Source organism: Mobula birostris, chromosome 9 (assembly GCF_030028105.1).
Source record: "Mobula birostris isolate sMobBir1 chromosome 9, sMobBir1.hap1, whole genome shotgun sequence".
NCBI classification, from domain to species: Eukaryota; Metazoa; Chordata; class Chondrichthyes; order Myliobatiformes; family Myliobatidae; genus Mobula; species Mobula birostris.
The window spans coordinates 133,528,557-133,549,980 of record NC_092378.1 but is presented as its reverse complement, the minus strand read 5'-3'; the positions used below and the strand labels follow the sequence as shown (position 1 = coordinate 133,549,980).

Here is a 21,424-nt window from a genome sequence, read left to right as displayed (position 1 = left end):
TGCACCCTTTCCCGTGCTATCACATCCTTCCTATGGTGTGCTAACCGGCGCTCTGCACAGCTGAGGTCGGACCATTGTTTTATAAAGTCTATCCTTGGTTTCCTGCTCCTGTTGTCATGGATTAAGTTTTCCCTATACCACTGACATTTTTGTATTTTTCCAACACCAAAGATACTCACATATTTCCAGCTTTTCCTTACAATTAGTACCTCCTGTGATACATTAATGATTAAATGTACTTTTTATTGTATTATTGGGCCAGTTACAATTATTTGGTGGCATTTGATAGTGATTATAATTGGCGAGCGGGATTAAGGAAAACCCCAAGGCATTCTACAAATATGTGAAGAGCAAGAGGATGAGCTGTGTGAGAATAGGACCAATCAGTTGTGATAGTGGAAACGTGTGCATGGAGTCTGAGGAGGTAGCAGAGGTATTTAATGAATACTTTGCTTCAGTATTCACCAGGGAAAAGGACCTTGGCAATTGCAGGGATGACTTACAGCAGACAGAAAAGCTTGAGCATATAGACATTAAGAAAGAAAATGTACTGGAGCTTTTGAAAAGCATTATGTTAGATAAGTCACGAGATATACCCCAGGGAAGCAAGGGAGAAGATTGCTGAGCCTCTGGCAATGATCTTTGCATCATCAATAGGGACGGGAGAAGTACCAGAGGATTGGAGGGTTGCAAATGTTGTTCCCTCGTTCAAAAAAGAGAGTAGAGATAACCCTGGAAATTATAGACCAGTGAGTCTGACTTCAGTGGTGGGCATGTTGTAGGAGAAGATCCTGAGAGGCAGGATTTATGAGCATTTGGAGAGACATAATCTGATTAGGGATAGTTAGCATGGCTTTGTCAAGGGCAGGTCATGCCTTACGAGCCTGTTTGAATTCTTTGACACATTGATGAAGGTAGAGCAGTGGATGTAATGTATATAGATTTCAGTAAAGCATTTGATAGGATACCCCTTGCAAGGCTTATTGAGGAGATAAGGAGGCATGGGATCCAAGGAGACCTTGTTTTGTGGATCCAGAATTGGCTTGCCCACAGAAAGCAAAGGGTAGTTGTAGATGGTTCATATTCTGCATGGAGGTCAGTGACTAGTAGTGTTCCACAGGGATCTGTTCTGGGACCCCTTCTGTTTGTGATTTTCATAAATGACCTGGATGAAGAAGAAGGGTGGATTAGTAAGTTTGCCGATGACACAAAAGTTGGGGATGTTGTAGATGGTCTGGAGGGTTGTCTGAGGTTACAGTGGGAAATCAATAGGATGCAGAAGTGGCAAGTGGAGTTCAACCCAGATAAGTGTGAAGTAGTTCAGTTTGGTAGGTCATATTTGAAGACGTAATATAGTATTAATGGTAAGACTCTTGGCAGTGTGGAGAATCAGAGAGATCTTGGATTCTGTGTCCACGGTACACTCAAAGCTGCTGCGCCGGTTGACAGTGTTGTTAAGAAGATGTATAATGTGTTGGCATTCATCAACTGTGGGACTGAATTCAAGAGCCGAGAAGTAATGTTACAGCTGTATAGGACCCTGGTCAGACCCCACTTCGAGTACTGTGTTCAGTTCTGGTCACCTCACTACAGGAAGGATGTGGATACTATAGAGAGATTGCAGAGGAGATTTACAAGGATGTTGACTGGATTGGAGAGCATACCTTATGAAAATAGGTTGAGTGAACTTGGCCTTTTCTCCTTGGAAAACGGAGGATGAGAGGTGACCTGATAGAGGTGTATAAGATGATGAGAGGCATTGATCATGTGGATAGCCAGAGGCTTTTTTCCCAGGGCTGGTAGGTATATGGAGCTTAGAAAAATAAGAGGTCTGTGCTGTAGGGTAATCCTAGGCAGTTTCTAGAGTAGGTTACGTGGTCGGCACAACATTGCGGGCCGAAGGGTCTGTAACATGCTGTAGATTTCTATGTTCTATAAAGGGATTGATTTCATTTTCCAGATGTGTTATTTTCCAAAACTATTTTGTTTAAAAAATCCTAACTTGTAATAATGCTTTCAAATTTTTATGCATAGTATGAGCACGTTGGTTTATATTAATAATACACCAGAGAGCTATGATTTATTGATTGCATTTTCCATTCTGGTAGCTGAGAGAGCGTGTACCTGACATGGATTTTTGAACACGCATGCCTTTCACTGAACCGAGTTCCTAAGAACAAGGACTGGAGTGCTGTATCTATCCCCTAATGATAACTTTTCATGTAACATCCCTGGGAACCTAGCAACAAGAACGCGGTAGCGCACAGCAACAGTGTGCCCGGATGTTTTACAATTGCGATGTCGATACAGGTGGAGGCGAGCACCCAAGACTACTGTAAAGTTAGAAAAGATAGAGAACAATCCCGTTCTGTCATCTGATAATGACATTTTGGCGCCTGGAAAGTTTACTTGGGAAAAGTTGCGGGTCAGGTGCAGCGGAGTGCGTACGACGCGGAGTTACAGCTTTCTGTGACGGAACAGAGAAGTTCCTTCGGAGATTTTCACGTAGGATTATGTTGACGGCATTTCTCAGGAACCAAGAGAAGTTTTGAACGGAAAAAAAATTGTTTCTTCGCCTACAGCCACCAAGAATATGGAAGATCACGAGGTACAATCCCAAACCACCTGGGTGCTTTGGAAGTGTTTCGCTGCAAATATTTCCTTTCTTACCAAATTTCATATTCTAATGAAGTGGAGTAAAACTTTGCACGCGCTTATTTTAATGGGAGTTGTTTAAGTAGCCAACCTGAAATATTAGAGTGCATGGTATACGTGCTTTGCTTTTCGCGGTTTATATTGTAATCTGGTTTAATTACAAAGTTTAAGAAAGCAAAATGCGACTACCTTTGTTTTTTTTTGTTAATTGTGAAATACGCTCAAAGCCTTAAATCGCAATTTGTTATCACGTTTGTGACTATTTTTATATTCTAACCTAAAATTGGGGACGTGGTTAAAGAAATCCAGGTATCTATACTTCTAACTAATATTTTAAAAAACGCATTTGCTGAAAGTACACAGCAGGTTGGGCTGCACTTAAATGGACCCCTCACTGAACGTGTAATTATAAATTTGAATTGCTTGTTTTCAATGGAAATCGATGGCCTATCAGGGCAGGCAGTGTATGGAGGATGAAAAATTCTCAACTCCCATCTCCTAAACCCTTGACCCTGCATTTCTTGTACTTGCAAGCATTTCTTTCCAATATCTTGATGCAGTTAGAACCACTCTTACCTTGCACTTCCTGCTGTGGGAAAACTGCACTACTGCTGCATCCTATCTGTCCACTCCTATCACCCTTCACATACAATTTGCAAATACATCCTCATAAACTTGGTACCCGCTGACAAACCTCTTCCTTCAAAGAAAATCTGGCGCATAAGAAAGACTGCCATTAAAATTGAGGGCAAAGAGAGGAATCTATTTAATAATAATAATTTAATAATTGTTGAATGCTTCCTTTGTTTTAAACATGCGCTTTTAACAATTTTATTTCCAATAAATTTTGTTTAATTTGGCTTTAATTCTGTAAATGCAATTGTATGCATTATTGAGGAATCGATCATCATGGAAGCAGACCATTTGGCCTATGTCCATGTTGTTGTGTTGGCAGGAGCAAAACCTTGTTACCATAACCCATTGAAACCAAATGACTTGCATGTTGGTGATTTCCTATTCATCCAGCCTTTATAAATTACAAGTCAGTAGAGAATTGTGTATTTTATGAACTCCTTTGAAGAGAATGACAGAAATCTTTATTGAGTTAGAAATATTTAAATGAACAATCACTTAACCATATGGTAAATTATCCTGTTATATGACTGATTTTCCTGAGACAATTTTGGGGTGCAAATGAAGCACTATTACAGACAGTTTTGAAGGCCAATATATCTGGAGCAAAAGCTATTGACTGAAACTACCCAACACAGATTAGGGTCTTCAAATGTCTAAATAAGGAAAAAGTAACAGTGACATTACCATTTCTATTGTCAAAAGCAGAATATACAAGTACTGTATAACTTGCCAAATTTTTGGGCCCACACCACAGATTTGGAGCAAGTTATCACATGAATGACATGTATTTGTGAAGGTGGCAAATGTCATTGTCTGATTGAAAAGCAAATACTGGAAATTTGAATTTGATACTTGGCACATCAACAACATCTGTGAAAGGAGAAACTGTAGATGTTTCAGGTCAATGAATGCTTCGTCAGAATAGTCTCGAGCAACACAGACAATTGTAATGAAGGGTTCATTGAACCAAAACGTTCCTCTCTCCGCAGAAGCCTCTGACCTGTTGAATATTTCCAGAATTTGTGTTTTTAATGTGATATTTCTGTTGGTTTTGATTGTTAACATTGTCTTTGACCAACAAGATCAGATTAGCACTTGGAGAATACCTCAAGAACTTCATCCTTTTCTTTGTTTGGAGGAAACTTGACTGCAGCTTCCACCAGTGGCCCCTCAAACAAGTTTATTTTTACAGTTAGCAGTCTTTCACTTCCCCAGAATCTGCAGTATTGCCCCTTCTCAATTCTGGATGAATTGTATTTGGAACCTATCAAGGTCATGGTGTCTCTGTTGTGCTTTCTGTGTGTCATGACATCATCACTCAGACGTAATAATAATGCTAATGGAGTGCAGGGGATGTGGCACTCAAAATTCAATGAGTCCAATCTGGTGTGGACGGTGTCAGTATAAGTTAATTTGCAGACCAGAATAGAACTTGGAATTGATTTGTTCTTAACTTATGTAGTAGTGTTAGTGGGGAAAGTATTGGGGAGGTTAAATAAAATAATTTTGCAGTGTAAGTGGTATAGCTGTATTGTGCATGTTTGGTGATGTTGGTTAGAAGCATGTGTGAAGTTAATCCATGTGCCTTAGTTATTAAATATTGGTTGTTTGCCAGTGTTATTTCCATGTTTAATGGCAACTTTGCCATTTAAAGCCACCTTGCATGTATGAAGAGGAGGTGTGCTTCAACTCCGGTTAGTTGAAGTAGTCGGTAGAACATGATTTCCTGATATTTCTTCAGAAGTTCAGGAGTTGTGCTTACTTACTACCCGTTACGCCATTGAGGCTTAGGACAGCAATGAAGGTCCTCCATCTCTGGCAGTGTTCAGGGCTTCCTTCATCGTGTCAGTAGCCTCCGCTCAGTTTTCACTATTGACAGTCATGCAAGTCCTGGGTGGAGACTCTGGATGTAGAATTATTCTTCATTGCTGTTTCCATAACAGCTTTGTTTTACCAGTCGACGTTGTTTGCCCTGAACTGAACCCCCAAACCTGGAGAACTGGTGGACCACACTTAGTCTGGCCTCTAGCCTTTGACCTGTTTGGCATAGGTGACCCTACCAAGAGCCAAAGCATAAAGCCCTGACTCCAGCCACAAGAGTTGGGCATGTTGCTTTAATTACAGTGGGGGTCAATAGAAAAATAACTTACCCAGCCTCAGTAGACGGGTCATTGTGTGAATTATAGAACCCAGGACCTTTTGTCTATCTATGCCATTTTGATGATCCTTGATCTGCACATCGTCAGAAACATTCAGTATCCTTAAAAGGAAAGCCAAAGTAAGCCAATAGTCATCAATCGACTGGCCTCATTAGCAAAATTAGAAGCAATCTATTTGGAATGACAGGAACATCGGTGTTAGCCCATCTTGTTCTTCTTTCTCATTGAAAGCTTGGCAACACGTTGCTGCCTTGAGCCCCCACTCAAATATTCACCAACTCTTGCTAAGTATGTGCCTTCTCCACTCAGGAAGAGAAGTTAGCTCCAGACACAGATGGTCACCTGATCTTACTCTTGCGGGTACCTTATCAAAACTCAACCACCAAAACAGATTAGTGTGTTAATTAGAGGAGTTTTGCCAAATATGTAAATACAAAGGGAGAAGGTATCCAGGAACTAGATTGCTGAGAACTCTTGCCTGATAAGGACTGCGTTTATAGAAAACTCGATTGAGATGGGTTTGGACCACGAAAAGCTCAGCTTATTTTGTGTAGATTCACTTACAAGCTTTCTGGTGCCAGCATCCAGTGTTGTGTTTTCATGGTATGAAATAGGTAACGTCACTTTATGAACAGTCCTGGCCATCAGCATAGCTTCTGAATTTCAAAGCAGGGTTTGGAGCTTGGATAGGGGCTTCCTCATTCTCCTTGTGCAAATCTGTATTTTGTACGTTAACTATGCATTGATAGTGGAAAGTCTTTATGTTTTGAATCTTCGTGCATAGTTTGCAATGAAATAGGAAGTTGGCTTTTGCTTCACTGCATTTCATGTCATTATCAGCCACTGAAGCTTAGGATTGATTTGAAAATAGATATTAGGGCCACAGGTATTTTCAGAAGAGCCGCAGCCAATCGAGGAGCCTTGAGCTGTAGGAGATGATAAATATGATAAATGATATTTTAAAAAAAAACAAAAGATAAAGGGAAAGAAAAATCAGCAGATGATCCATCAACTGCAGCAATTTGAAGGAAAACTGTAGTCTTAAGCTATCCTTTTCTTTGGGAGATTTTATGATGCTGCCTTGTTTAAAAGTCCTTGACTTTCCAAATATGGATTGATCATATCTCTCCGAATCCACCGCCCCCACGAGTAACTTTCCCATTACTGACGTTAGGCTCACCAGCCTGTAATTCCTTGGCTTGATCCTGCATCTTAACAAAGATAAAAATCTCTCTGCCATAGCCCTTGTTTCCCATGATGTCCTAGGATACTGTTGTTCAGGTACCAGGGATTTATTCATTTTTGTGCCTGACAACTGCCAACACTCTGCGTTTGTAACATTGATCTGTTTCACTATTCTCTTCCCTGAATTTCCTTGCTTCCGTGAGCTACTCTGTACAGACAAATCCATAACTTTCTAACAGATTTCTAAGAAAATTTCACATTTGATGAATCTCATATCTTACTTCTGTAGACATGGAAAACAACCAGCTCCCATCTCATATCAGAATGAGGATCAATTAAATACTCATTTAAGATCTTGTCTGTCGCCTGTGGTTCCACACACAAATGACCACACTAATCCTTAAGGGACCTCTTCTCTTTCTAGATACCCTTGAAAATCAGTTTGACTAGAACCTACCACTCAGTTGCCAATTAACTGCATTGTCAGTTTGATTTTGTTCTGAGGTTCAAGTTTGTAAAGATCATGTATAGTCATTCAGTCAGCATCTTCTGGTGATCACTACGACCAATAACCAAGGCCAAAGCTAGAGAACTTCATTTTTCTGCATCTGAGCATGAAAGCAAGTAGAAAACAATCTTCCTGCTCAGAAACTACTCACTTCTTCAGTCAACGTTATTATTTCATTTTAATCATGGAGATGGACATTTCTAAGATATTCCCTTGGTTTATCTTCCGCAAATCCCGGTTTTATTTTAAACAAAAGTTTATATTGAAAACAATTTTATTATTATAATGGACTGGATTATTACAGGTTAATGAAAAACCAAAATATGCAGGGGCAAGTATCATAAGATAGCTCTATGCCTTCAACTTTACTCATTTATGTATATGCATTTAGAACTACAGAAAACTAAAAAAGTAGCTGATCTTTTATATTACAAAACTTTTACTAACTCTAAAGTAGAGTCTTATTAGGGTAGATATACTTGCAAAATTTTTGAGAAACAAATAATACTCTGTTATTGACTTTAGTCACAGGAATATCCAATACTTCCCAGTAGTTATACAAGAGGGTTGCCTGGTTTACCACCTCTACCTCCTGATCGCTGTTGTGAAACATCAGAATTATATCAGGTAAAATAATTTTTGTAGTGAGAAAGAAAGGATTGTCATGGGGAAAGGTAGTGAAGTTAACTTTTCACTGAGTGTCAATAGTGTTAAAGCCTAATTTCCAACTATGAATGTAAAATTGAACGTTTGAAAACTGTGTCAAAAGTGCTGCAACTAGTTCACACTTAGTGAGCCTAGTAATGTTTTCTGGATGTCTAATTACTGATTACTCTCCGCTTTCTTCTCTCTACCACAGCTTTGAATTTTCTGTTTACAGGCACAGTATCTTGGAAGAAACTTTACCTTTAATGCTGGGTATTCCAATAACGATGTATGTTCTCATTTTAATTAAAAGGAGGCATTCAAACTGTGGTTAATATACTGAAATGATATCTTCCAGAGTGTGAAAAATTAAAAAATTCATTACTCATCAGAAAGGTACTGTGCTTCATAGTGAAAGGGAATTGAAAATCGGGACAAAAAGCAGAAAATTTGGATTCAGAAGCAATATTTCATAGTCAGGCAAAAAGCAATGAGAAAAGAGATAGTTTACCAGGAGGCGGTAGGACTAGCAGATATACTATTCTGTTTCAGCTACATTAAAGGATGCATCAAAGTAGGATGCCATAACGTGCATTTGTTTAATTTTATATTGTGTAATGAACACCTCAATTCCAATTTACTGTTCTTTGAAGAAGGGACATGTACACGGGGTAAAAGGGAACAACTGGATATATTATGCTTGTATTTCTAGAAGGGATGCAATAATATGTTGCATCAAAGATTATCATGGAGAATAAAAGCTCGATTTAGAGAAGGTAATATACTGGACAGAAGATTGATTGCCACACAGGAAAAATGTACTAGATGTTAATAGGTTTTTTTCTGATTGGCAAGTTGTAATTGCTGATGTGTAGCAGGAGTCCAGACTGGGGCCTTAACTTTAGGTAAATGACTCGATTGAAGGTATCAAAGATAACTCTGATTAATTGAATTGAATTGACTTTATTTCTTACATCCTTCACATACATGAGGAGTAAAAATCTTTACATTACGTCTCCACCAAAATGCGCAATGTGCAATTTATAGTAATTTATAATAAATATTATGTACAACAGGATAGTCAATATAACATAGAAATATAGTTGCATCAGCATGAATTAAGCAGTTGTCCAGAAGTTGTCCTGGAGCCTGTTGGTCCTGGCTTTTATGCTGCAGTACCGTTTCCCGGATGGTAGCAGCTGGAATAGATTGTGGTTGGGGTGACTCGGGTCCCCAGTGATCCTTCGGGCCTTTTTCTCACACCTGTCTTTGTAAATATTCTGAATCATGGGAAGTTCACAACTACAGATGTGTTGGGCTGTCCGCACCACTCTCTGCAGAGTCCTGCGACTGAGGGAAGTACAATTTACAGGTGATACAAAAAATGGGTCAGAAAGTAAGCTGTGAAGAGGATATGAGGCTACAAAGAGATGCAGGTAATTTAAATAACTATGGCAAAATAATATCCTGGGACAATGTGGAATTTCATAAGGAAAAAGTCATAACTATTATCCAAGTGGTGAGAGATGGCAGAGCTCTGAAATGTAAAGGGATCAGGTTGTCTCAGTGCATGAGTTGCAAAAGGCCAGTGTGCAATTACAGCAACTGATTAGGAAAGATGACAGGATGGCATCACTTAGGTCTACAGGAGTTAGAGGATTTCAGAGCAGGTTGCAAGAGCAGTTGGGTCCAGCTACATGGAGAGGTTGATGCTGGTTGGGATTGTGATCTGATCCCAGAATTTCTGGTGTCTGGAGAAGTACTTCTGCTCCATAAGGAAATTTAAAATGAAGTTTTCTGCCGCCAGCTGGCTGGGCCTTTCGCTAGTGCATGATTTGGCTCCTGACCCATTCTGTATCCCTGCTCAGACATTTGAACAAATTTGCACTTTTGCTCCCCAAACCATCATTTCTGAATGGATCATTTCGTCCATCTATCAGTTTCTTATCAGTTGCTCAAACGCGCATGATAAGATTTATTCTTTTTCTAAAAAATGAATCAACCATCGCAGAATTGCAATTGCCGGATCTGTATGTATAGTCAGGTTATTTATGTGGCTGGTCCAGTTGATCATGGGACCTTAAGGTTATGTTGTTGAAGGGATATTCTGGATGATGCAGTGATGGATCAGTTCTTGCCCCATGGTTCCAACAACATGAGTTTGATCCTGAGCTTGGGTGTTGCCTATGTGGAGTTCGCAAGTTCTCCTTGTTACCACGCGAGTTCCTCCAGGTTTTCCAGTTTTCTCCCATATTCCAAGGATCATGCCTTTTGGATCCGCTAAATTTTCCTCACCAGAAGTGGCTGGCATGAGAATTGGCAGTGGAAGGGGAAGATGAGGTACGGTGTGAGAGAGAATTAGTTGCAGGCAGTATGTGGGGGAATGGGGCTGATGGAGATGCTTTGAAACTTGGTCTTGGTTCAGAGGACCAACGACCTCTTACAACGGAAGAAAATGTGAGGGAAACTGGGGCCACTTGTGATATTCCCCCCTTATCAACACAAGTGTTAGAGATTCCCATGTATGGATAGATGAGCTCAATATCTGACGAGCAGCAGTGAAGCTGAACTCTGTACAATTATCAGCAAGCTCCCCTGCCTTCTAACAGTGATAAAGCGGGTGAAGGTGCTTTGGTCTTGGAATCTAGCATTACGAACTCCCTGAATCAGAGTCCTGTGGTAGTGGTGGTTGGCCTACAAACTTCAAAGTTCATTTATTATGGAAGTATGTATACGTTATACCACCTTGAGATTCGTCTCCTTACAGACAGCCTCAAAACAAAGAAACCATTTTTAAAAAAGACCATCAAACGCCCAATGCACAGAGAAAGCAAAAAACAAAACAAGCAATAAAAGTAAGGAAATAGCATTCAGAACTGGAGTTTTAGAAAAGATACGAAGGTAGACTTCACTGCAGCTGGAGAGGGCCTCAGCTATAGTTCATTGCAAAGCCGAGTATACGTTGTGAGACCTCAGATGTGAAGCCAGGCATCACTGTAGATCAGCGCAGAGTAGAGTAAACATCGCAGATCAGCGAGCAGAACCGGGCCTGCCTTGCCTCCAGTCGCAACACTCTGACTTTTTCCATCTGGTCCTGCACTTAAATCATCCAAACCTGGGGTCATTCCTCACTCTTGGACTGCTCTGGGGCCTGGACCTCGCCGCCACAGTCACATTAATCTTTCTTCGGAGATTTTTACTTTCTCAACCTGATGCTGCACTCTGCAAGCCTTGCCTTTATTGTAGGTAGCAGACATCCCACCCTGCAAAAACTCATTTCAGGGAGGTAGCACCACCATTTCAAGGAGGTAGCAGCCCCGCCCTCCGCAACCCCGTATCCCCCCCCCAGTCGACCTCCAAGGGTGTATGTAATACTTTGTTTAGTAATTTTGTCTAATCTGTAAACCAAGTTGGGTATATGCAGAAAATGTGACATTAAAATATGTACATATATTATATTATATTATCATGTTTATTCTCTTACAACTTTAAGCAAGTCTACAGGGAGTTTGGCCTCATGACGTAGGACATCAATAGAGTAGCTCCTTAGCAGCTACCCAGCTAGTTTAAATAACGTTAGCTATGCTAATGAACGAATGACACCTGTTAAACTCACCTCAACATGTCATTTACATTTCAACCCGTCATGGGCAATAGAAGAGTGACTGTTGCAAACAGTGCAGCGAGCAACACCGTCATTATTTTGAGGTCGACTGTGAAGCCCGCCCACAGAGAAAATTGATAGGTCTACTTAGCACGAAGGGAGACCAATCAGGATGCTCGCTCTTGCTCTTCCTCTCCCTCTCAAAACAATCGATTTCTGGGATATTGTCTATAATTTCCAGGCATCAGGGAGCCACTATCAATATGCAGGAGACCTCCCGGAACATCCAGGAGAGGTGGGATGTCTGAGGTAGGGACAGTCTCTTTTCCTTTGGAAATCTGATCTTTTCACCCCTCCCTGGACTAAGGCTTGAATCATCTTCAAAGGTCAAGTGATCTTGTTACAATGTCAACTGACCATAGGTTAGAGCAACATTGCTTTGTGTGCAGCATGGGATAGCATTGTTGGCACCACCTTCTGTTACTCAGTTAATGATAATTTGTGAACTGAAATTATAAACTAAGAAAGTTGCATATTCTGGAAATCTAATGAAGAGTATTCAATCAGAAAAATTTATTCTGTCTTTCTTTCTGCACATGCCTGATCAGCCAAGATAGTCAGCATTTTATGATTTGAACGTTTACTTCTGATGGGCATGACAGAGCCTGCAGTAGTACTCACCCAACTTGCGGTTGAGGATCGCCAGGAATTCCTGTGCTATATATACTGTATCTCAGTTCCTTACCCTTCTGCAAGCCCTTGGGAGAGTGGCGAATAAAGGAATTCAGTAATGGCATGACGATGAAAGTCATTAGTCATTACTGTACGTAACAGTTGATTGCTACGTAACATCCATTAATGTGCCTTATTTGTGGAAGCAGAGAATCAGTCAGTATAGTTGCTGCAAGTGCACGCAATGGTCAGGCGATATGACATAACGTGGAAGTTCAAAGTACATACATGTCACCATATACAACCCTGAGATTCGTATTGTTGTGGGCTTACTCAATAAATCCAATAACCAATGAAAGACTGACCAACAGGACGGGCAACCGGTGTGCAAGATACACCAAACTTTGCAAATATGAAAGGGGAAAAAAGAAATAATAATAAAAAAAATAAATAAGCAATAAATATCGAGGACATGAGACAAAGAGGCCTAGAAATCAAGTCCACAGGTTGTGGGAACTGTTCAAGTGATGGGGCAAATGAAGTGATCCCCTCTGGTTTAAGAGCCTGATGATTGAGGGGTAATAACTGTTCCTGAATCTGGCTGTGTGAGTCCCAGGTCTCCTGAACCACCTTCCATCATGGGAGCAGTGAGAGGAGAGTGTATCCTGCGTGGCGGGGTCCCTGAAGATGGATGCTGCAAACCTGTGACAACAGTCTGTGTGGGTGTGCTCAATGGTGGGGAGGACTTTACCTGCGATGGACTGGGCCGTATCCACTAATTTTTGTTGGATTTTCCGTTCAAGAGCTTTGGCGTTTCCATACCACGCTGTGATGCAGCCTTTCAATATACTTTCCACCACACATCCGTAGGCGTTTGTCAAAGTCTAAGATGTCATGCTTTTAAGGAAGTAGAGACACTGCTGTGCTTTCGTCATAATTGCACTTGCGTGCTGCACACAGGACAGGTCCTCTGAAATGATAGCACCGAGGAATTTAAAGTTGCTGACCCTCTCTACCTCTGATCTCCTGATGAGGACTGGCCCATGGACCTCCAGTTTCCTCCTCCTGAAGTTGATAATTAGCTCCTTGGTCTTGCTGACGTTTGGTAAGAGGTTGTTGTTGTGGTACCACTCAGCCGGATTTTCAGTCTCCCTCCTAAATGCTGATTCGTCACCACCTTTGGTACGGCTAACGACAGTGGTGTCATCAGAAAACTTCAATATGGCTGTGATTAGCCGCAGAGTCATAAGTGTAAAGCAAGTAGAATATGACTGGTGGCCATTGGAGTAATCGAGATGAGTAACTGGAATTCATTTTGTTATTGGTGTAGACTAGCCATAGTGCTGTAGTGAGGGAAGGAACCAAGACTTTGAGAGTTGGGTGGGATACCAGTGAAATGGCAGCGTTACCTAGGTTGTTGTTAAACTCAAATATTAGTGCTCATCTGGTCAAGTGGAATGTATTCCATCAGATATCTGTCGTTCTTTGTAGATGGTGGAAGGGTCTTGGAGTATCAGCAATATGCCAAATTTCCTAACTCTTCTTGTAGCCTGTTCTTCTGAGGCTGGTGTAGTTGCGTTTCTGGCCATGACACCACTGCCCCCCCCCCCCCAGGCTGTTGATGGTGGAAGTTTGAATGACTGTAATGCCATTTAATATCAGACTCATTAGATAGACTCTCCCTTGTTGAGTATATGAGTGTATGAATTAGAAGCAGGAATGGGTCACTTAACTCACTGAAGCTTGTTTGGACATTCAATATAATGAAGGCTAATCTCATTTGTAAACTCAATATTGCATTTTCACCTACCACATTAACTTTTCTAGCCCTTATTAATCAATAATCCAGCTAATTCTACTTTAACTTAATCACAAACTCTGCTTGTATCATCCTTTTGAAGAGAGTTCCAGAGACTCATAACCCCCAAAGGAAAAAAAAATGCCACAAATAACCTTAAAAGGATGACTCTCCTTATTTGTATAAATTAACCCGAATTTCTAGATTCTCCCATCTTTGCCATACACACCCTGTCGACATTTCTTGGGATTTTAGTGCCTTAAATTTTTCTGTAGTGAATAACAATTGCTGTTAATTGTAATTTTTTAAAATTAGCCCATTGTTATAAGTCCATATCAGAATATTGTCTAGTTTTTTTTTGCTGTATGCAGGCATGAACTGCTGTGTTCAGGTAGGATTAGTAAATGGAATTGAGCATTATGTGTGAGCAGTGACTATCAACACCAGTGACCGATATGATAGAAGAAAAATCATTGATGATGCAATTAAGTTGGTTGGATTTAGGGTAGTGCCCTGGAGAACACACTGCAGTGCTCTCAATGCTTGCGGCCGTGAGAGTGAGCAAATAGTGGTACATGGAAAAAATTTTTAAATTCAGATTATTATTAATCATGAGTTTATTGCATAATGCTCCCCATGGCATAGGAAGACAGAATTTTATTTTTGACATTTTACTGTGTTTTTCAATTTAGTTTTAATATCTTATTTCTTTGCTGCGTGTTCTTAGCCAGGAATTGTTGGGAAAAAAGATCTGAGAATACATGTGCAAGTAACAAAAAAAACCCCTGAAAATCTGGGATAAAGACAGAAATTGTAGGAAACACTTAGCAGTCCAGTCAGCATCTGTGGAAAGAGAAACATTAAATATTTTGGGTTTAAATCTTAATTGATCTGACCAAAATGGTATTTCTATTTGTTTCTCCATGACTTTGCATTTAGAAATGTTTAATTGCTGTAGTAATCAATACCCTTCTCATGCCTTATAATCAGAATGTAAACACCTAACAGAGGCATTTCTTGTTCTTTTTTAAACTAAGAAATTTTGCAACAGTTCATGTAGAGTCCCACTATAGTCCTATCAGCTAGAATCTGTTCATCTCCTGGGGAAAGATGTTAGCAATATGAGGACCTACTGCTTTTATGTGGTAAGGTAGAGGACAAATACAGATCCTGGAAATCTGAAATAAAAACAAAACAAAAATGCTGAAGGACCTGGCAGTTCAGGAGTCATCTGTGGGAAGAGAAACAGTTAACATTTCAGGGCTGGAGAGTATAGATTAAGATTGAATAAATGTGTTATAAGTTGAGAGAACGATAATTAACACTAGATGAGATAAATCACTGAGCAACTATATATTGAAACATCACATTGCTGTTTTAAGACTTAGTTTGATGGAATTTTTGTTTTGCAATTTGGTCCTCCAAGATCTCCACCAATTTGCATTATTGTGGCTCAGCACTGTAATGTAGCACTTAGCATACCACTTTACAGTGCCAGTGACCCGGGTTCAATTCCCGCCTGTCAGAAGTTTGTACCTTCTCCCCGTGACTACATGGGTTTCCTCTGGGTGCTCCCATTTTCTCTCACGTCCCACAGGCATACAAAGGGTTAATGGGTGAATTGGTCACTTGGGTGTATTTGCGTGGCATGGGCTCTTTGGGCGGGGAAGTCCCATTACTGAACTGTATATAAATAACTTAAAAATTAAAGTATTAGATAGGAAAGTATGGTAGTGCACCCTTTCATAATGGCGATTGTGGAGGAGATGTTGCTGCCAATCTGAACTGACTGGGGTCTGCAAGTAAGGAAATCCAAGATCCAATTGCACAAGGAGATATTGAGGACCAGGTCTTAATCTTATTGATTAGTTTTGAGGAGATGATAGTATTGAATGCCAAACTGTAGTCAATGAAGATCATCGTGATGTATGCAACTTCGCTGGCCATATGTTCCAGAGTTGTGTGAAGAGGCAATAAAATGGCATCTGCTGCTGACCTGTTTGACAGATTCTAACAGGCAGGAGTTACACGTTTCATCACCAACCTCTCAAAGCATTTCATCATTGTGGATGTAAGTGCTACTGGATGACAGGTTACCATATTCTTCGGTAAAATCAAAGCCTGCTTGAAGCAGATGGGTACCTCAGACTGCTGAAGCGAGAAGTTAAAGATATCGGTGAACACTCCAGCCAGTTGATCAGCACAGGTCTTTTAATGCTTGGCCAGGTACCCCATCTGGGCTGATTCTTTCCTTGGGTTCACCCTCTTGAAGGATGCTCTAACATCAGCCTCAAGAGTCTAAAATCACGCTGTCACTGGGGGCTGTGGGAACTCGTGAAGGTGCCTCCATGTTTTGATGGTCGAAGTGAGCATAAAAGGCATTGAGCTCATCTGGGGGCGAAACCTTGTTGTCACCTATGGCACATTCAAGCCCTGTCACAGCTTCCGAGCATCCTTCAGTGATTCAGTGATAGCTCCTTTTATTTCATAACCTTCATTCTAGATGATAAGCTCTATGTGTGTCAAATTACCAAATGTGTTTTAGAAGTTTGTATGCATCACATCACTTGGCATTTTCTAGCACACCAAGTAATTCAATAAAGTCAGTTACACATGATTTGCCTTTAATATCCATGCTGGCTTTCCCTAATCAATACATACTTGTCCATATGATGTCCAATTCAGTCCCTCATTATTGTTTCTAGAACTTCCCTTACCACCTAGGTTAAACCAACTGGTCTGTAATTACAAAGTTCATCCCCACATCCTTTTTTTGAACAAGGACGAAACATTCACAGTTTTTTAGTACTAACCCTAATCTATAAAAATGCAGAAGATTATGGCCAAGGCTTTGTAATTTCCTCTCTTAACCAAGAGCAATTTTCCTTTGTTGTACCTACTGAAATAATAATCTGAGAGCAACTTCTAGAAACACAGGGGGCTGTTGTGGGACCCTTACTTTTTTGTGATTTTTGTAAATGACTTGCATGAGGAAGTGGAAGGTTGCATTAGTAAGTTTGCAGATGACACAGAAGTTGGTGGTGTTGTGGAGAGTGCAGAAGGTTGTCAAAGATTACCATAGGATATTGACAAGATGCTGACCTGGATGGAGAAGTGGCATGCAAAGTTCAGTGCAGAAAAGTGTGAAGTAATACACTTTGGAAGGCCGAACTTGAAGATAGAGTACAAGGTTAATGACAAGATTCTTAGTAGTGTGGAGGAACAGAGCGATCTTAGGGTCCATGTCCATAGATTCCCTCAAAGTTGTCATGCAAGTCAAGAGGGTGGCTAAGAATGCTAAGGTAGGATGTGTTGGCCTTCATTAGTTGGGGGATTGAGTTTAAAAGCAGTGAAGTTGTGTTGCACTGTCTATAAAACTCAGGTTAGATCACATATGGAGTACTGTGTTTGGTTCTGGTCGCCGTGTTATAAGAAAGACGTAGAATCTTCAGAAAAGGTGCTGAAGAGATTTACCAGGATGCTTCCTGGATTACAGAGCATGGCTTATGAGGAAAGGTTGAGTGAGCTAGGCTTTTTCTCTTTGGAGCAAAGGAGGACGAGAGGTCACTTGATAGGGGTGTATAAGATTATGAGGAGTATAGATAGAGTGGACAGCCAGAGCCTTTTGTCCCCCAAGCGGCAATGGCCAATACCAGAAGACATCCAGTTAAGTTGAGTGGAGATGCTGGGGGTAGATTTTTTTTTACACAGTGAGTCGTAGGTGCCTGGAATGTTCTGCCAGGGTGGTGGTAGAGGCAGATACAATAGTGATGTTTTAAATGACTTTTTGATAGGCAAATGGATTAAAGAAAATCGTGTGTTTTGGGCTGTGTAGAAGGAAAGAATTAGATTGTTCATGGAGTAGGTTTATATGTGTTAGTACGATATTGTGGGCTGAAGGGCCTGGACTGTGCTGTACTGTTCTATATAAGCATAGAATTCACTCCTTTCGAATACTTAACTTCTACTTCCCAGGTTTTTGTAATTGGCTGTTATTTATTTGCAGTAGACCTTAATACTGATGGATATCTGTGCATTCTTTATACTTCGGAAGCACGTTTCTCTGTACATGAGCATTGTGTTTAGAGAACTTATATACATTATAAATTTGAGCTAAATTTGTGCCACGATTTTCAGTCTTGCATAGTTTTGTTCTGTAACAGTGGCACTGTGCTGATACTACATAACCACTCGACAGGCATTTTTACTTGGAAGTTTTTAAGGAGTGGCACCAGTGCAGTTACACAGAGAATAATTTGAATATCTTGAAGAATAGAAAGGCTTATCTAAAAGATATATGGATTTTTAAAATTTTTCTTAAAAAACTTTGTTCCCTTGGCTTATATGCATTGTCTGTTGTGAACCATTTGCCCTCTTAAGATGCCCCATGACTGTGTGGGTTTCTTCCCACGTTCCAAAAAAAATGTAGGTTGGTAGATTAATTGGTCACTCCACTGTAAATTGCTCCTTCTGTTTAGAATCAGAATCAGATTAAATATCAGTGGTATATATATCCTGAAATTTGTTGTTTTACAGCAGCAGTACATAATAACATTAAAAAAGCTATGAATTACAATAAGAAATATATGTAAAAGCTAAAATAAGTAAGTAGTGCAAAAACAGAGCAAAAGTAGTGAGGTAGTGTTCATGGGTTCACTGTCCATTCAGAACTCTGATGGTGGAGGGGAAGAAGCTGTTTCTGAAGTGTTGAGTGTGTTTTCAGGCTCCTGTATCTCCTCCTCCATGGTAGCAATGAGAAGAGGTGATGGGGGTCCTTGACGACGGATGCCACCTTTTTGAGGCATCACCTTTTGAAGGCATTCTGGATGTTGGGGAGGCTCATACTCACGGTGGAGCTGGTTGAGTTTCCAACTTTCTGCAGCTTTTTCTGATCTTGTGCAGTAGCCCCTCCATGCCAGACAGTGATGCAACCAGTTAGAATGCTCTCCACGGTACATCTGTAGAAATTTGCAAGAGTCTTTGCTGATATACCAAATCTTCTCAAACTCCTAATAAAATTACGTTGTGCCTTCTTTGTAATTGCATCAATATGATAGATCCTCAGAGATGTTGACACCCAGAAACTTGAAACTGCTCACCCTTTCCACTGCTGATCTCCTGAGGAGCATCTTGTATGTGTTCCACTTTCTGAAGTCCACAATCAATACCTTGGTCTTACTGATGTTCAGTGCAAGGTTATTGTTGCAACACCACTTAACTGGCTGACCTATTTTACTCCTGTCTGCCTCCTCGTCACCGGATGAAATTCTGACAATAGTTGTGCTGTCAGCAAATCTGTAGCTGGCATTCAGTCTACTCACAGTTGTGGGTGTAGAGAGAGTGGAGCAGTGGCTAAGCACGCATCCCTGAGGTACGCCCCTGTTGATTACAGTGAGGAGGTGTTATTTCCGCTGCACATTGACTGTGGTCTCCCTGTGAGGAAGTCAAGGATCCAGTTGCAGAGGGAGGTACAGAGGCCAAGGTTTTGGAGCTTGTTGATTACAGCAGTGGCATGATTGTGTTGAACGCTGAGCTGTAATCAATAAGCAGCAGTCTGGTGTAGGTATTACTATTGTCCAGGTGATCTGAGGCTGAGTGGAGAGCCAGTGAAACTGATCCACTGTGGACCTAGTGTGGTGATAGGCAAGCTGCAATGGGTCCAGGTCCTTGCTGAGGCAGGAGTTGATTCTGGCCATGACCACCCTCTCAAAACACTTCATCACAGTAGATCTGAGTGCAACTGTGTTATTGTATAATCTGGAGAGAGTTCATTGGAATGTGGAGACAATAAAATAGGATTGGTGTAAATGAGTGTGTGTTGTGGACTTGATGGCCCAAAGGACCTGTGTCCGTTTTGTATGTCTCCATGCCTGTGCTTTCTGAGTACTGAGGAAGAACCTCAGCATCTTTACTGAACCGTTTAGAGCTTCATCAAGTATCAAGATGATATCTTAAATAGGACATATTGTAAGTAATGTAGACTTCTTTATTTTTAATATGTTTTGTTACATTTGGGATCAATTATATTTTTCTGCAGAAATCCAGTTTCAGAAAACATGCTCTAAAGGTGGCAACAGCAATGAAAGAGCTAATATGGCTATATACCCAGCAACACACACAAAATGCTGGAGGAACTCAGCAGGCCAGGCACCATCCATGGAAAAAGAGCTTTGGGCTGAGAGTCCTGCTGAAGGGTCTCGGCCTGAAATGTCAACTGTACTCGTTTCCATAGATGCTGCCTGGCCTGTTGAGTTCCTCCAGCATTTTGTGTGTGTTGCTTGGATTTCCAGCATCTGCAGATTTCCTCTTGTTTGCGATTGGATGACTGCATCCCAATCTGCTTTGACTTGGATTTTCATGTGAGAATAATCATCTCATTTCATTTATTAACCAGGTACTGATTATTATTTGTTTTAAATGTGAAATAAGGGTGAAAATTTTAAATCTCATCTTTAATGACTGCATCCTCCGAGTATCGACACAACGACGATATACAGAGCAAGTGGTCTAAAAGTTGTATTTATTTGTAAGATATTAATAATTCCTTATTAGCAATGTGTAGTACTGAGTAATTTGGTAGAGCAACATTTCAATATTCAGTTAATTTTATTTAAATCTTGCATTCTTTATTGCTTACTAGGTTTATTCACCATTGTTCCACCTTTGTTACCTCATGCTGCATATGGCGTTACCTGAAAAGGCTGCAAAGGGGAGTCGTTAATGCTGTTCTAAAACTATTGAAATATTAGCTGTGCACAGGAAGATTTTCATGTTCAGATTTGGGCCCCTTGACTCATTATAATCCTAGTGTGACACATCATGAATGTGTAGCCATTCATACTAGGCTCACCCATGCGGGGTAATCACAGTAACAAATTTAAAAGTTAAGTTAAATTGTTTGGAGTTCATTTTGACTTAATGTAGTTAGCCGACTTCAAAACAATATGGTGGTTGTGATCGCTTTCCCAGAAACCGTTAGGATTTATTTCATTACAGGTTGAAAGATGGAGCTTGTATCAGATGCTACTACAGTGATCTTGCTACTGCTTGAAATTAGATTGAGGTTTGAAAGTAAAATATTTTGTTACTGTCCGTTGTGCTATTCGTTGCCACTCGCTAATGCATGTGTAACCCTCAGGCTCAGCCAGCACGTGTTCATCTAGGGGAAGATACCTGCAATACACCTGCGTGTTACACCTGCAATGCAGCTTATTGCATCTGCCCTTTTGGATGTGATGTCTGGCACTTAGGCAATTCATCACTCACGTTATGTGCTTTGGAAATTCTGTCAAGTTATAATTCAGCCAGTGTATAAGAATTTTGAATAATTTAGAATTTCTTAATAGCTGTTGCATGCAATTAAATACTGTAAGATATGTGAAAATTCAATATAATTTGAGGGGATTTTTAAAAAATTGGAGAAAATTAATAGTTTGGATGGTAGAGGATCTATGATTGCTTTTTGCAATAGAAATAGAATAAGATTAGAAAACAAAGTATAGATGATGTTCTTTGGGAAAGATATGGACCCAGAATATTAGAGGCTACTGCTGAGTTTTGCA

At 40.4% G+C, this 21,424-nt stretch overlaps 1 protein-coding gene across 3 annotated transcripts in view; it reads left to right on the top strand.

Moving 5' to 3' along the window:
- Nucleotides 1–2,480: 2,480 nt before the first annotated feature.
- The window catches only part of dnah3 (dynein axonemal heavy chain 3), a 147,224-nt gene continuing 128,280 nt past the window's right edge, over nucleotides 2,481–21,424 (top strand). For 2 of the 3 annotated variants that reach the window (XM_072268863.1, XM_072268861.1), the window contains exons 1-2: nucleotides 2,481–2,608; nucleotides 7,669–7,770. In XM_072268863.1, coding sequence (XP_072124964.1) covers nucleotides 2,594–2,608; nucleotides 7,669–7,770 — 117 coding nt within the window. In that variant the 5' untranslated portion in view covers nucleotides 2,481–2,593. The remainder of the gene's footprint in view (nucleotides 2,609–7,668; nucleotides 7,771–21,424) is intronic. The other variant, XM_072268862.1, reaches the window with a different exon arrangement.